Source organism: Semicossyphus pulcher, unplaced genomic scaffold, assembly GCF_022749685.1.
Source record: "Semicossyphus pulcher isolate SPU_LCO1_2020_fin unplaced genomic scaffold, fSemPul1.0.p SCAF_15, whole genome shotgun sequence".
Taxonomy (NCBI): domain Eukaryota; kingdom Metazoa; phylum Chordata; class Actinopteri; order Labriformes; family Labridae; genus Semicossyphus; species Semicossyphus pulcher.
This window is the reverse complement of record NW_027211659.1, coordinates 9,688,992-9,704,760: the sequence shown is the minus strand read 5'-3', so window position 1 is coordinate 9,704,760 and position 15,769 is coordinate 9,688,992. Positions and strand designations below refer to the sequence as shown.

Below are 15,769 nucleotides of genomic sequence, written 5' to 3'. Positions count from 1 at the left end.
CTAATTACTATTGCTGGGGGCGGGGACAGAGAGCCCGGCGCAGACAAACAATAACAATGCTAATGCTGGAGGCAACGCTAGGAGAGGCCTACACCCAATTCTTGATGCGTTCTTTCTCAATGCAGAACAAACACTCGGAGAAGACAAGAAGGAGCATGAGGAATGAAAGAGAATGGAGATATGTCCTCTCTTTCTTTCCTTCTTTTTTAATGAGCGTTTTACGTAATGAATGAGGCGGGAAGCTGAATTGAAACATCTGCTCCGGCGAGATGAAAAGCCCGAGCCTGTTTGTGACGTGTGGGGAGAGAAAGAACAGAGACAGAGGCGAGCGGCTTTCTTAAATAACATCATTATTTATTGCATGTGTCTATAAAGAATCAATACAATCTAAAGCAATGAACTAAGTTTAAATTATCATCTCTTAGTAGCATCACAATATGCAAAGATATGAAATATTTACAATGAGAAAGACACAGCAAGAGAAGCCGGGGGCCCGCGTCGTAGCCTTTTAGATGCTGAATAAAAACTTGAAACATTATCCAAATGCAAAAAACACTGCTCAAAACATCAAGAGGCTCGATTAGCAAAAAACACACAGAAAAAAGTTCTCAAATTTTGGAGAAAAAAAACGTACAAACAGCAAAAATCGGATTTCTTTAAGGTTAACAAACATTATTAACAGTATTTATACATTTGGTACGTCTTTGTAAACTAATTTTCAAAAGTGTAAATATTGCATATATGCCATTTATGTTGTACCGAAAGTAAGAAGAATTAATCAAGTATTAATGATTTCTCTTAAAATCTTTAAAACCTTTTAATCAGAATTACAGCATTAGAAAATGTCCTCATAGTGGCGTCCGTTTCACAAGACCGTCCCATGACAGTTTAAAAAAATCAAAGGCGAACCATACAGGTTAGCGTATAACTTAATTAGTGCTTTTGTCGTATCAGAAAGTTCACTCAAACACAAACTATGTACAGCACAAACAACATAAGTTATTTAACTTAACATCTCTCAGCGTCTGCTTGAATTCAACTCTCTGCATCATCGTCCTATTTACAGTATATAGGCAAAGGTGAAGTACCAGTGAACTCAGATAAATAACGAGATACTTCCCCTGCTTTGTTTCTGCGTCATAGTTTCGGTTCAGTACCTCTGCATGTTTACTTGTTTTTGCAGTCTGTTGTGTTTGTTGGTTTGTGTGTCCCCAAGCTCAGAACACAGCGTGTACTACATTCAGCGTGTCTTGTGTTACAATCTAAAAAGTTTGTAAGTGCAAGACCGTGCATCGAGCTCCGGCGCGCCCCCCGTCTGGCTCTAGGTCGGCGGGGGAGGCCGTGGATTTCGAGCTATCTGTCGGGCTCATTGAACAGCCAGTCGGACTGTGTCGTGCGTTCGCCACATTGCTCGGCGCTGCTTGCACCTGCCAGCCGGCCAACCAGCCGACCGCGTGGTGCGACTGAGCTCCGCAATGAGGCATCAGGTGAGAAAATGTAAGATTCTAAGCTGTCGAGATAAATAACATTCAGGTTCCCGTCTCGTATCGCGACAGGTCGTAACTTCCTGCAGCCTGTGTGTGTGTGTGTGTGTGTGTGCAGGATCTCACAGGTGAACAGTGGCTGAGAGGAAGTGTGTAAAGGTGCTGAGGCTGGGCTCAGACAGGCCACAGACGTTTGGATGTGTGACACCTGCATGCAAGGCAATGTCAAGTATTCCTCTGTTTGTGTATGCATCCATCTCAGGCATAAATATATTACTCTGATCTTTAATACATAATCTTGTGTTGAGGGGGGGAAATGAAGGTAATCTTAGAGAGGAGGCCTCTCTCACTTGGCTCTGCTGAACATTCAGTCGATAAATGATCGTTAAATCTTTGATATACTGCGTGTTTATAGGTCCAAACTTAAAAAAGCCCATCAGACAGGAGCTGACGGACGAGTAAGGCTTTGGATCGGTGATTTTTAAAAAACATTCACCTCTGAAAATAAATATTTTATATATATTTCTACTGTGTGAATTGGTACCAACCTGGTTTTTGCTGAGGTAGGGTTTTTCTTTAAGCAAATGTTAACTTTGATTTTTAAATATGCTCATAAATGCCACCTCTTTTTTTTTTTGTTTGCAGTACAATCTGTATACAAATTCACACACACACTTCATTGAATGCATACATACATGATAAATAAATAAATATATGTAATCTGTATGCATGAAAGGTTGTTTTTTTTTTGCGTGTATGTGTGTGCACACATTGCTCTCCAGGTTTGGTTCACAGGTTTTTCAGGTGAGAGAATCTGGTCACTTTCGGCTGCACCGAGAGAAAGCCAGCTGAAAGTGAATGAATGGCAGAACAATCATAATAATTAACATAACAATATACTGCAGAGTTATTTTGCAGGCCTATGCAAAGAGATAAATAGTGTCCTATCTATAGTTAGAGTAAGTTCTTGTCATCTGTTAAGTAATCTAGTACAGCAGCAGCGACGGCGCCGGGATGTTTTGGTGCCGAGAAAAAGTGGAGGGAAGATTTGGGGCAAGGGTCAAGTGTCTGTGTTGCCATGGTGATGGCCGTTCCAGTGACCCTCGAAGGCGGCGGAGAGGTCAAAGGACATCGACTGCGGCGCAGGGTCCAGCTGTCGCTGCGCCGACCCCGACGCTTGGCTTCAGCGAAATCCTACGTTCACAGGAAGAGGAGGGAGCGGAGGGGCCAGGCTTCATTCTGAAAAAAAGGAGGAGAAGAAGAAAAACACGGTGAGTTTCTTGTCATGTGATTCACATGAAGTCACATTTAACCGTCAATTCTCACTTGTGAAACTACATTTAAGTGTGTTTATGGAGTAAATGTGATTTATTAGGAGGAATAGAGGAGAGAGGGAGGTCAAACGGGTCCCCCCATTCTGCTACCAAGTAAGGAATAAGTGCTCTTCAAGCGGCCTGCCTTTGTGTGTGTGTGTGTGTGTGTGTGTGTGTGTGTGTGTTCCTCAGCTGGTAGACACTGAAGTGGCAGGTGCTTTCACGGCAGGGAAATAACAGAGTGGCATTTAGCGCGGTGCAGCTGACACGGGGAAAGTCTCCAGTGATGGAAAAAAAAGCACCAACAAAACTCCCACACACCCAGGTGCTTTCTGATTGCACACCTTCTGAAGTCCACACACACACACACACACCACAGCTGTGTGTTTTCACATACTATAAACTCCCCGAGTGTCGCTTTTCTCCCAGTGGAAAGCTGTGCTGACCCTTGCCCCTGTGTACTTGTTTGTGAGGTTTCATTTGCATGCAGAGCTATCAAATGGGAGCGGAAGTCTTGGCTGACACACACTAACACAAAAAAACGCACACACATAACCCCCTCTTGCGCGGCTGCGTTTCTTCCCTCCGCCGCTGTCTCCTCTCCCTCTTCCCCGAGCCCGGGAACAAGAGCTGTTTTCACAAAGCTGGATGTGATCGTCATTCTCTAAAACAAACCTTTCATTCAGAGCGCTCACGGTTAGCGCCCCCCGCCTTCCTCAGCTAGTCCCACCATAAACACACACACACGCCTGTTCTCTGTCTTTAGCCTATACATACACTCTGTAGGGACAAATCAGAGGCTCATGTCTGATCTGAGGCTTTATAGACACTTGACACAACAATAATTGATGTAGAGGCATCAGAGAGGAAGGATGCGTTTCCACAGATGCTAAAGGACGTCTGAGATGCTAAAATATGGAACCACAGAGTTAATTTAAACCATGAAATGATTGATTTCCCTCCTGAGGCCACCTGTGCTGGCAGAGCTCCCTCTCTTTATTGCCATGGGTGTCAGAGAGGGAGGAAAATAGACACAGTGGGGAGGGAAGTGGTGGAAAAACCACAGTAACAGAATCAACCTGACAGAGAGGAACGGGAATGCAGTGAGGTCATGGGACCGACGCTCCATAACAATCCGACTGCTGTGTGTGTGTGTGTGTGTGTGTGTGTGTTTCTGCAGGGGCAGGGCCCGTAGGCGGCCTGCAGAGGCAGACACTTGGGTGAGAATGAGTACTGTCTGCCGGGAAGAGGAGTCGATTCAGCTCAGATTAGCGACCAGGTGTAGCCGTGAAACATAAACATGATCATTATTATCGTATGAGCAATGAAACAGAACAATGTGGCATTCAGGGACTCGCCACACACACACACTGCTATTCAGGCACATGCTGATCGGAGAGAAGTGCGGGTGGGCAGGGAGATTTGGGGAGGGACAGAGAGCGGGGGCGGGGGAGGTTATTGAGAGAAGGGGACAGAGGTCCGGCGGGGGGAATGAACCCAGTGCCTCCGACCCCTCCTCTTTTTGGAGCACACACACACACACACACACACATCCCCCAGCCCATGTCTGTGCCCCTTGTCCCGCACACACACCCACAAGCTCTGTTCATTATTTATTTAGTTCTCACAGGCTAAATATAGTCGTGCTCCATTCAGGGCTACGACACACACACAGGCATGTATTAGCAGCCTCGTCTCCGGTGCTCTAGAAGCAGAGTCAACATGCCCCCGTGTCTCTCTCTGTCATCGCCCGCTCTGGTACTTCTGTATTACAGCACAGCTAGATAAATGAATGAGCTTTAAGGGGGAAACTGCTCCAACCGTATTACGGAACAGCGCGAAAAAGGAAGATGATCATCAACCGTAGATGAGCTTCCTTCCCGCAAACAACCAGGGTGATGTTGGGAGTTTCCTCCTGCAGGCAGGCAGGGAGAGATCAGCAGGCTCAGATCTGCTCTGTTTACATTCCTGCCCCGCTGGCTCCTCCCTGATCTACAGCAGCGCTCGGCCAAACAAACACCGACTGACTCTTCACCTCTGACCTCGCACACCTCCGTCAGACCGGCAACACAAAACAACAACCTCTGAGTCATGATCACAGGGATGATACGTAAAATACTTTCTTCAATCTTATCCTGTTTTAGATCTTTTTGCATCGATTGCGAAGCTTCAAAAAAACTCGCTGAAGCATTAAAGGCAACACCTAACATGTTTCGCAAGAAGAAATATGTCCCATTACGAGACTTTGAGTGTAAAAACACACCAAATATGGTTTCCCTTATGACAAAGAAAGGCTGCATGATGCTTCACTGTATGACTGTATATTTAACACACGTTGGAGTCCAGAGTTCACAATGAGCCGGCCTGTTTGTGAATGAAGCGCCTCTAATCAGCCAGCAGCCATTAGACAGAGCCTACATGATGTAAGTGTGCGTGTTGTGTGTAAGTACAGTAAGGCTGTACTTACACAGAGGGAGGCTTCACACACACACGCTGAAGCTCTCCCTCTCTCTCTCTCTCCTCTTCTACCTCCAGACAAAACAAGCTTCTGGACAATGTCTAATCCTGAAGTGAACGTAATCCTTCTTACCTCCAAGCTAAATTGAGGATACGGTAGAGTTGAGTTTGTTTTTATCTAGCGCTGGAACATCCCGTCCTACTTTAGTCAAAGAGTTATGTATCAGAGAGCCAAGAGCACTGTGTACAGTGTGTGTGTGGGTGGGAGGGGGGGGGGACAGGTGAGGACAAAGACTGTATGTTCCCAAAAGGACTGTGTGTAATCACATAGTAGTGTGAAGGCTTTGTTTGTTCAGGTTCAATTTGGAGACCTTAAATAACTTCTTTGATGCCAAATGAAATTGTAGTGAGCATTAAAGGCCGCTTAAAAATGTACTTTATACAGTATAATATATATAATAAATGCTATGCTGTTATAAAATAAAGGCCCACAGTCCTCTTACATGTAAAAAGTTGTTTAGCAACAACGTTTTGATTCTCTGATGTCATACTTTCCCATCAGTTCATGAACGCGCCATGAAGAGGCGCATTATAAAGCTAGGTTAGCTGAGCCGAGCCCGAGAGGAGAGCAACAGGAAAGAGCAAGATGAGGAAGGGTCTGCATCGGTCCCAGACCAAAAAGGACATTTTGATCTTGTCGGTTAACTGGTCAATAAATAAATCCTAAATGCACAAACCTAGAAAATACCCCAAAATGGATGTTTGGTTTTTTTTTGGTTTGTTTTTGTCCCCCTCCCCCCTTTTACTTCATATTTTCTTGTTAACTTTATTCTTACTTTCTAACTGATGCTTGTCTGTTGTCGTGTTAAATGACTTTTTATTGATTTATATACAATGCAAGCATGTTATTGTATGTATTGTGTCACTTTTTTGTTGATGTTGTATGATGTCGATTTAAAAACTATGGAAAATCGCATTTTTTAAGTCCATAAAAACGCCAAAATAGCTCACCTGATCCATTACTCATTGCAGGTTAAGACATGTCAAATCAATTCCTCAGAGCGGCCTTCAGTTGTTCTGTTATTCTCCGAGTGAGATAAACCGAGCAGCAAGAGTCCTGTTAGGGGCTCTGATCAGATATGATTAGCTAATTGTTTAATGCATCGTTAGACAATCCTCTGTGGCCTGTAGTGTGAAAAGCCAATCAAAGAGAGTCCACGAGGTCAGACAACAACAGGAGAGAAAACAAGACTCCGACGCACCAGAGTGGAGAAGGTGTGTGTGTGGGGGGCGGGCGGGGGGGGGGAGTCACATGATTTCTGAAAAACAGAAACCAATGTCTGGAGAGAAGAGGAGAAGGAGAAATGGGGGGTGGGGGGGGGGGGGGTTTGGGTTGGTGAGTAGCTTCTTGAAGCAGCCTGGCCACACCCCCCACCTTCTCCTCCCTGTTGTTGTTGTGGCAGATGGCGGCCAGTCATTAGCGTATTGTCACTCTCCTCTGACGGGCCAGATAACCAGTGAGCACTGCTTGGCGGGGCAGGTGCAAAAACCCCTGAACCCCCCCCTGCCCCCACTCCTCCACCATCTGCTGATGGCTGTGTATATGTACGCACACCGGAGAGGAAGACACACGGATGGAAGTGGAAATGTGTGTGTGTGTTTGGAAGGTTTGGGGTGGGCAGTCAGGGCCCACAAATGAAAGGCATGGAGAGTGTGAGTCAAGGCTGGTTTTTAGTCAGAGAAGAAGAGGGGGGAAGAGGACGATACGAGGATGATAAAAATAAGTGTGTGCTCTTAAAAAAATGAAAGTAAAAATGTGTAAAAATACAAAAACCTCCTTGTTTGTTTCCACCAAAGAAACTGAGCAGTTTTCTATAAAGGCCCCTGCAGCAATATCCCCACCCTCCTCTGCGTCTCTCGCACACATAGAGCGGGTTCAAAGGTCAAGAAACTGACATTGTCGGCAGGGCCAGAAGGCGTGCACTGAAAGCTAAACATCCCCCGCTCGCTGCCCCTTCGCCTCCCCTCTCTCTGCACGTCACATCAGGGCCAAAAACCCAAACAACAACAGTGCAACCCGTCACCTAACGGACTCAACCTTTCCACGTGAAAACCTCTATACACACAGACAGGCAGGATGTGCTTACACATTTGCATGTTAGCTGAGCTGAGGAGCAAAGTGCCCCCTCCCTCTCCCTCTCCCTCTCCGTCCCTATCTCTTACGCAGCATTACATTCAGGTGCCAAATGAGGACAGGTAACTTCCTAATCCGCCTGTGCACATTGTTGTTCTGCGGGGAATGCAAATGGCTCGCTCGCTCTGAGATAACAAGAGAATGTGGCAGAGCCTGTCATCTCGTAGTAAACATTCATGCCCTTTTTTTCCCTCTCTCACACACACACGCAACAGACGTGGTTTTTGTAGATTAATGACAATATCCATGACTCGCCACGCTGCTGGTCACATCCCTCATCTGAGCTGAGTCATTCACTATTATGTGCGAGTTTGTTTGTGAGGAGGGGCTTACATAACCAAGACACAGTAGCAAAGACAAACTCTTTACCGGAACGACACTGATCTCATTCTTCTCTCGCGATTCTTTTCTTCCCTTCACTCCCCCTCACTCTCTCTCTTTCCTTTCAGCAAACAGCTCAATTGTCTATTTTGTTGTACGTGAAAAACAAAGCAAGTCATCCATCCTTCTTTCATTGTTCCTCCCCACTGCTCTCGTAGCCTTGGACTTTCACTGAGGTACAAAACTTCACAATAGGTGAGAGTGTACACGTGTATGTTTGAGCCTGCTAAAAGAAGAGAAGCGAGCGCTCACTATAATGTCAAACTGTTTCTTAAACGTGCTCGTGAAGCTGCTCTCAGTTAATAAAAAGAGAATCCTTCAATCCCCTCCGAGTCCATCCCACCAGGTTAGAAAAACAAGTGAGCATTCACCTCTCCCAGCAACCTTTGCACACTGCCCACATTCCTGTCCTGAAACCCAGTACCTGACAATTGATAAACAACTGACTCACTTGTTTTTCTGGGGAACTCGATGACTTGCACCAAGCTCCGCGCCGGCTGCGCTCGCAGTGTGAGCTCCAGCAGAGACAGAGACTTAAAGAGAACTCGGTTGTGAAACCACAAACAGCAATTAAACTCTTTTGTTTCACCACGAGGAACACTACTACTCCTGACTCACGGTGATCCCGGTGCTATTTTCTTTACAAACAACCCCTGTAAATCATCTCTGGCATTAAGAGACGTATTGTGAACAAAATGAGGTGAAAGGTAATATTTTGATGCGAACTGTTCCTTCTGACAAAGACGCCCAGTCAGTACAATTTCACGGCTTCTTCACACACATACCAGCCTTATAAAAGCTACATTACACTATGTTATAAAATGATACATCATGTGTAGCGCTGCATGCGTCACTGGATCAAACTAGATGTTTTTTTGAAATACTGACGTGTATAAAACTGCGTCACTGAGGGAAGACCAGAGGAGACCATTCACACAAACACACGGCAGCAGCATCAAGCCAGCCAGAATAAGTCCTGACACAGTTTTCAAAATAAAACGGTTTCAAAATAAGATTACAGCATAAACCCAATAACACAGTTGCTGTTAGAAGTGCAGTCCAGGAGTGCAAAAGCAGCATGCTAAGAGGATATGTTTTGGTCACCTCACACTTTCTGCTACTTAACTTTTAATTCGTAAGCTTTTATTTGGAAAGGAACCTGCTCTAACATCTCTATGCTGTTTCAAGCGTGATCAGTGAGCCAGCAAACAGCCCTCCTCAGCATCGAACGGCCCTGAGATCTGTCCATGTGTCATGGGTGTGACGAGTAGGTGACTAATCCTATCTAAACATCGCAGCCTACACCCAACAGTGACTTTCATAACAACTTCACTTCCCTCCGCTCCTGCAGGGTTTACACACAGAAAACTGCAGTTGTAACACACAATTATCTGTATTTATCCACTGTGAATGTAATAAGGAAATCAATAGAAACACGTTTTAGTGTAATTTACGAGATGTTTCAACACAATTTTGGCCGTTGGCTTTACCTTTAATTTGAAAGGCAGAAACCTACACCAATAGTAAATAGTGTGATATCCAAATGAATGTTCAACAACAAGGTTAACAGAGATGTCTCAGAACAAAAGAAGACAAGAACTGCCTTAAACACAGCAGTTATTTTTTACAGTGTTTTCTCTTTTAAACAGAAACTAAACTCAACTTTAGAATGAAAATAAGCTCTGAGCTGCTGCTTAGCAACGAGCAGCCTATCTCTGCAGAGCGTACAGTAGCCCTGAGGCGGATCTCTATCCTACTCAAGCACCACTCCCTTCATGAATGAAACCCTGAATGAATGAGTGTGTGCGTGTGTGTGTGTGCGTGTGTGAGAGAAAGAGCGACATGTTTGACAACACTCACCTTTGACAGCAGCAGCAGTCTCCTTGAATCCCATGCTGGCGTAGGGGCTCGTGTTGAACCCATTCATGCCCCCCTTGCAGCCACAGGCGGTCTTGAACCTCAGGAGTCCTTCGCAGTCCCCTAACCGGCACCCTCCTAGGTTTCCCTCCATCAAGTTTAAGGCAATGTAGTTAAGTCCATTCTGATAACCAGCTGACATCTCCCTGCACATGGGGCTGTTGTTGCTGTAGTCCTCGTCAGGTCCCTCAGAGCTGCAAACAGTGTGGGAGACGTTCTCCACCGAGGCGGAGCTATGCCGTTTGGTGTCATGGGCAAAGGACGGGCACACAGGGGTGACGGTGGTAGTGGAGGAGAAGGTCTCAGAGCTGTGCCGCCGTCGCCCCTGAGGGTCAGCCCGAATCACTTTGGCACCCCTATGTGGGTCCACGAGGGTGACAGATAATGAAGGACCCCCCAGGAGAAAAGAGTCCAATGGCACAGGGGGAACCGCGCCCACGATGCTGCTCTCGAGGCTGAGTCTCTTGACACCCGTAGTGGGGCTGGTGGGGAGGGGAGCAGCGTCAGTGGTGCATAGAGCCGGTAGAGGTGCAGGAGGACTGAAAGTCATCTCAGTGTAGTCATCCTTGACTAGAGCCGGCTGACACACCAGGCTTACCTGCTGTTGGAGAGGATATTCCTCTACCATCCCCCTCTCCTCTGCGTCTCCCTCTGTGTTTTTTTTCTCTTCCTCCTTCACGCCCCCCTGCGGGTTCTGCTGGGCGCTCACCAGACCAGGACAACTCATGATTTCAGGCGTTTGGTTTAGGCCCCCTGCAGAGGGGGAACCCCCGGATAGCTGTGAGCCAAGGTGACCAGAGCTGACATCAACATTAGCGTAGTCTGAGAGTGGTGAGGACCCCTTCTCTGTACACAATAGGGAGTCCAATCTCTCTGACACGGTGGATGCCAGCTGGTCGTGGGTAGCACTACCAAAGTCTATGTTGATGTATTCTCCAGGGCTGCGTGGCTCTGATGGGAGAGGGTGTTCGCTCATACAAGGTAGTGTTCTCAGGGATTCTAGAGCTAAACGTGTAGGTCGACCCATCCTACTTCGGTGTACCAGACCTCCATCTACCCGTGTCACTCTGAGAGGAAATAATGCAGAAGAAGGGGTGCCTGGTGTCATTGGCGATCTGTTGGCCTCAGGGTGTCCTGGAGAAACAGGACAATAGTTGGACTCCTCTTCTATCCGCTGTCTCTGTAAACTCATCACCACATACTGGTCTGTGTCTGGGGACCCGTTGCGCTGCAATTGGCCTTTAAGGGAGCGTGGCAGAGAGCTGTAAGAATAAGGCTGTCTGTGAGGCTGCTGGGGGTGGGGATCTCCTCCTGTAGGACTGAGGATGTATTCTGGGGGTGTGAGAGACACCAGGGAGTCGACAGGAGACATGTTCAGGTACTCTCCATTGATGAGCTTTCCATCAGTACTCTCCACTGACATCTTGGTTCCGCACCACATCCTCATATAACCGCTGTCCTCCAAAGAAACACTCCCAGGGGAGTCTGTGCGTGGGGCCAGCCCCACTGAGGAGGAGTGTGAACGGGGGTTGATGATCTGCTTTGGTGCAGACACACACATCGGGCTCATGGGCATGTAGGGGTCATTCTTGGATCCTGGTGTCTGAGGTGCCACGCCTGGCATCATTGGCATATAGCCACCGTCCCCTTGAACACTGCCAGCACTGATCTGAACGTCCCTGTAATCCTCAGGATATGTCCCTTTGGGGGAGGCAGTGTGACACCTGCGAGTAGGCTGGCTTCCACTGTTGTACGTGGCCCTCATAAGAGTGTACTCATCCAGAGAGGCTGAAGATACTTGGGGGGGACCTCTCTGCTGCCGGGGAGTGGTGAGGGAGTATGTGCGCTTTCGATAAGCCTTGTCCAGCTCCGGTAACCGACGGTAACCATTCTGCTTCTGCCGCTCCATCACCATGTAGCCGTCAAGCTCACTGCCATCCCGGGAGGGAGGAGTGTCAGCTTTAAGAGACTCAGGCGTGTTGCTCCGCATAGTGAGCGGTAGTCTCAGGTCCCGAGCATCTGCAGGGCTGGAGCCATACTCCTCGCATGATATAAAACCAGCATCACTGGGTGAGCCCGAGAAGGAGGCGCTGCAGCTAGAGGGGCGAGGAGCCCCGTTGTCCGGGCAGGAGGACAGATTCCCTAGGCTGGGGGTGGCCATAGGTGGGGAGTGAGACAGGGACATAGACATGGACTTACTGTGCTGGAGAGAAGAAGATTCAAATGTCCGACAAGGGCGTGCTGTGATGGTGTGAGATCTGCTCAGGAGGGTCCTGTGGATCCCCGGGCTAAGGGGGCTGCCGGTCACTGACATGGGGCGTGTCATGGTGCCATCGCCCTCGCTGGCTGTGCGTATTCGACAGGAGGAAAATTTGCTTAGAGGAGAGGTCGCAGCCATGCTGTCAGTGCGAGACCGCCGGGGAAGCCCTGTCTGGCTGGGGGGCAGATTGTTGAGGTGCCTCCGTGTGGGCACAGAGATGGGGTTTGTACCGGATGACTGGCTTTTGCTGCGCGGACGGAACTCGGACAGCTCCTTCATGGCTTTCATCGCCTCCAGAATAGTTTCATGAATATTTTGCGCCACCACAGAGTCATCAGCCTGCATCCATAACTCCCCCGGTCCCGTGGCTGCAGATCGACCAACCTCGATGAAGAAAAAGCTGTCAGAGTGGCCGCACCTCCGGATATTCATCAGCTGTAAAATGACGGAGGCAGTCTCCGTGTTTAGCTTGACAAAGCTGATAGTCCTGCTAGAAAGACAGAGCCTGTATACTCCGGTCAAATTCCTGCTTTGCCCCAAGCCTTTAGATTTCAGATTTACTTGCCAAACCTCCTTGTAGGCGGCGGACACCGGCGTTATTACCCCGTAGCTCGCCTCGTCAAAGCCAACCAGCGAGGACGCAGAGTTAGACGCTGAGCCGTCATACACTTTCCCCTCTGCCATTAAATCCGTCAGCACCCGGTACCAACTCTCCTGTTCCTGCTCGTTGTCTGCTGCTACGGCAAAATACTCGTCCTTGGTGTAAAGAGCAATAAGATATTTGTGCTTTGCGTCCGCTCTCTTGTTGATATTGAGGCAGCAGTCCAGAGGAATAACTCTCTTCGCGGCCGATTTGTTTTTCCATTTCTTCTCGCTTTCGTAGTACTCCAGCCGGGCAGGAAAGCCTTCGCTCTGCTCCTTTAAAACGAAAAAGCGCTTGTGTCCATGTTTCTGCTTCTTTAGATATCCACATTTCTTGATATTGTTGTTCACGGTTGTATTACTCTGTATTAACGGCTGGTCTCCCGTGTTTGGCGGACTCGCCATTCTCGTGTCCTTCGCTCTCAGACACAATGCTTCCTTTCCTCGAGTTGCTGAAGAAACGACGCGCTTTATTTTAATCCTCTATTTCCAGAGCCGGTTGAGCTTGCGTTCGTCTTCTCCCAAAGCTGAGCAATAAATAACACATGTCTGCTATAGTGCCCAGACCGAGGAGGGGGAAACAACATGTGACGATCTACACATCCAGAGCTGGTTTAAAAAAAAACGAGGGGGAAAGGAGAAGAAAAAAATACACACACCGACAGTGGGCGGTGCGCACTCAGCTCATTGGGCTTATTGGTGGAAACGGGATGAATGCTAGAGTGAGAGGGCCCTGTTCAAAGGAGAGAGAGAGAGAGAGAGAGAAGGAAAAAGCCCTCCTACTATTACTCTGCCCTCTTCCGTCTCATTTGAGCGTAGTCAGTCAGGACTGGAGCTTTATTTAGAGCAGCTATGGTCTTATGATCCAACATTTGACAACTGTGAAGATTTTTTTTTATTATCTAAATATACTAAACGAGATGTTCCTGACCCAGAAAGCCTGCATTTGCGTCATTTAAGAAGTTGAGGTGGATTATAAAACACATTAGAATAAATAGTAACATGAATATGTGGCTAATATAGACAATAATTATAATAATAATAATATTTTTTTGACAGTTTTCTTTGCATTGTTATACTCTATTACTCCTTTGGCCGTATTTTAGCGTGTGTGTAGAGGGAGTCCTCCCCTCCAACTGGTAAACAAGCATCACCTAGTCGAGACTGCAGCTCTGTGACAGGAATTTAATATTCCCTCTGCGTCGCCTTACAGGAATACATTCGCGCTTTCAGCTGGATATTCTAGCCTCGCTTTCTTTTTCGGTCTATAGTGAAAGCACCAAAGTATTCACGATAAACAAGTAGTACAAGAACTGGGGATGGGCAGATACAGTGCAGTGTGCTTTATTGCGTAACGCAGTCGCCTACTGCTTTATTCATGTTTGCCTGGAGCTCCCGGGATAGCTGCTCAGTTACAGTCTGTTTCCGCCTGCTTTAGCCTATATTTGTCTTCCCATTCAGAAACAGCACGACGGCACGACAGATATAATTCAGGATGACAATATGTGCCCGAAATTTTTAAGTTTAGAAGAGGCGGAAGCTTAACCTACAAAAAAATAGACCCCCCTCCTTCTCTATCTCTCAGCAAAACAGAGGAATGACCCATATAAGGCTGTATTGAAGAAAAAAAAAATCACTGATCGTGATGACGCAAAAATCCTCCTGATCTGAATGCGTCAATGGTTGGTTATGTGCGTAATGATGAAACGAGGGAGCCAGCTGGGTACTGTGGTGTGGTGGTAGTGATGAGAGAGTGTGTAAACTGAGAGTAGACTCTACTTCCTGAGGGGACGATGGGATTCAGCTCCTCCTGCTCAACCGGAAGAGGAGGCGGTTTGCAGGTCAGATGTAGACACGGTAAACAGAGGCAGCAATATAAATCAAACTTAGTCAGGACAAGTAATTAATTGAGGATTAATCTACGTTCCCTAATCCACTCAATTCATAATATTCACATGGCAGCCATTTCCTTCTGACTTTGCTTTATGAGTGGGAAGTTTAAATGCTGTAGGCCAACTGTTTTACTGAATTCACAGTGTTAAAAGTGATAAATGAAGGGTATCTGACAACAGTTGTCATTCACTGCTTCTTGAATGAAAAGACATGATAGTGAGGAGGAACATTGGACCGTATTTCAAGGTAAAACAACACATTCAACAGCTAAAGCTAGCATTCGGACACTTAGCTAGCTAATATTATGTTAGCAAGGAATGTAGTCTACACATTTCCTTTCGTCTAACCCTGCCAAGCGTAAGAGTAGCTTTCAGCCACGTCCTAACTAACGGTAATATTATCTTGTAAGTGCTGAATGCTAACGTTAGTTGCTTTCTGACCTAATTTGTTATCAAATGTTCTTTTAGCCTGGAATATGGCCAGATTTCCCTCCACATTTTCACTGTGCATTGTCTTTTCAGTTGCTGATTGATTTATAAGCGCTGAAATTATGCTGGTTATATCCCTAAATATATAAGACATAAAAACCTGGGACAGCAGCAGAGAGGTCCCCCCCAAAGTATCGTCAGCCTCCCTGGATGAGTACACTCTTATGAGGGCCACGTACAACAGTGGAAGCCAGCCTACTCGCAGGTCTCACACTGCCTCCCCCAAAGGGACATTCTGACAGCATTTAAAGGGTACATATTTTAGCTATGCAATCAATTTTCTATTATTCTAATGTGTTCTTCAATCCCGTTGGTAAAGGTTGTTTCGTTTTGAAAAATGCATACATATTTTAATTTAATTATTTTCCTTCCACCTGAGACAAACAAGCCGGTTTTCCATTCATAGGTTAGACCTTAGCCACGATTGGCTGACAGTATTTAGAGTGACCATGTAGCCCCTCACTGCGTAGCGGCCGCGCTGCACTGTCACTCTAAAGTTTTAGAAAACATGGCGGCTCTAGGATCGGTTATCGGCCTTATATGTACGAGCCAGAATTGCCAGGAGGTGTCGGAATGGTAAGCTGATATCTTGACAATGACCTCACTACAAGCTAGTGCAAAGAAGGCAGCCTGAGGTGAATGACAGTGAATGACGATTGGTTGATTTCAGCTAAAGCAGGGTTCTACGTAGAAACCTGCAGCTGTTCTGAACGGCCCATTTCAGAGGCGACCTTTTTAAA

At 46.8% G+C, this 15,769-nt stretch overlaps 1 protein-coding gene across 1 annotated transcript; it reads right to left on the bottom strand.

Annotated features, from left to right (window-relative positions):
• Positions 1-2,699: 2,699 nt before the first annotated feature.
• Positions 2,700-13,289, bottom strand: irs2b (insulin receptor substrate 2b). Its single transcript, XM_069663154.1, has 2 exons — positions 9,690-13,289; positions 2,700-2,723 (listed from the first exon to the last, which is right to left on the bottom strand). Exons 1-2 carry the CDS (start codon positions 13,051-13,053, stop codon positions 2,719-2,721), a joined length of 3,369 nt encoding a protein of 1,122 aa, XP_069519255.1. The 5' UTR covers positions 13,054-13,289; the 3' UTR covers positions 2,700-2,718.
• Between the last annotated feature and the right edge of the window lie 2,480 nt (positions 13,290-15,769).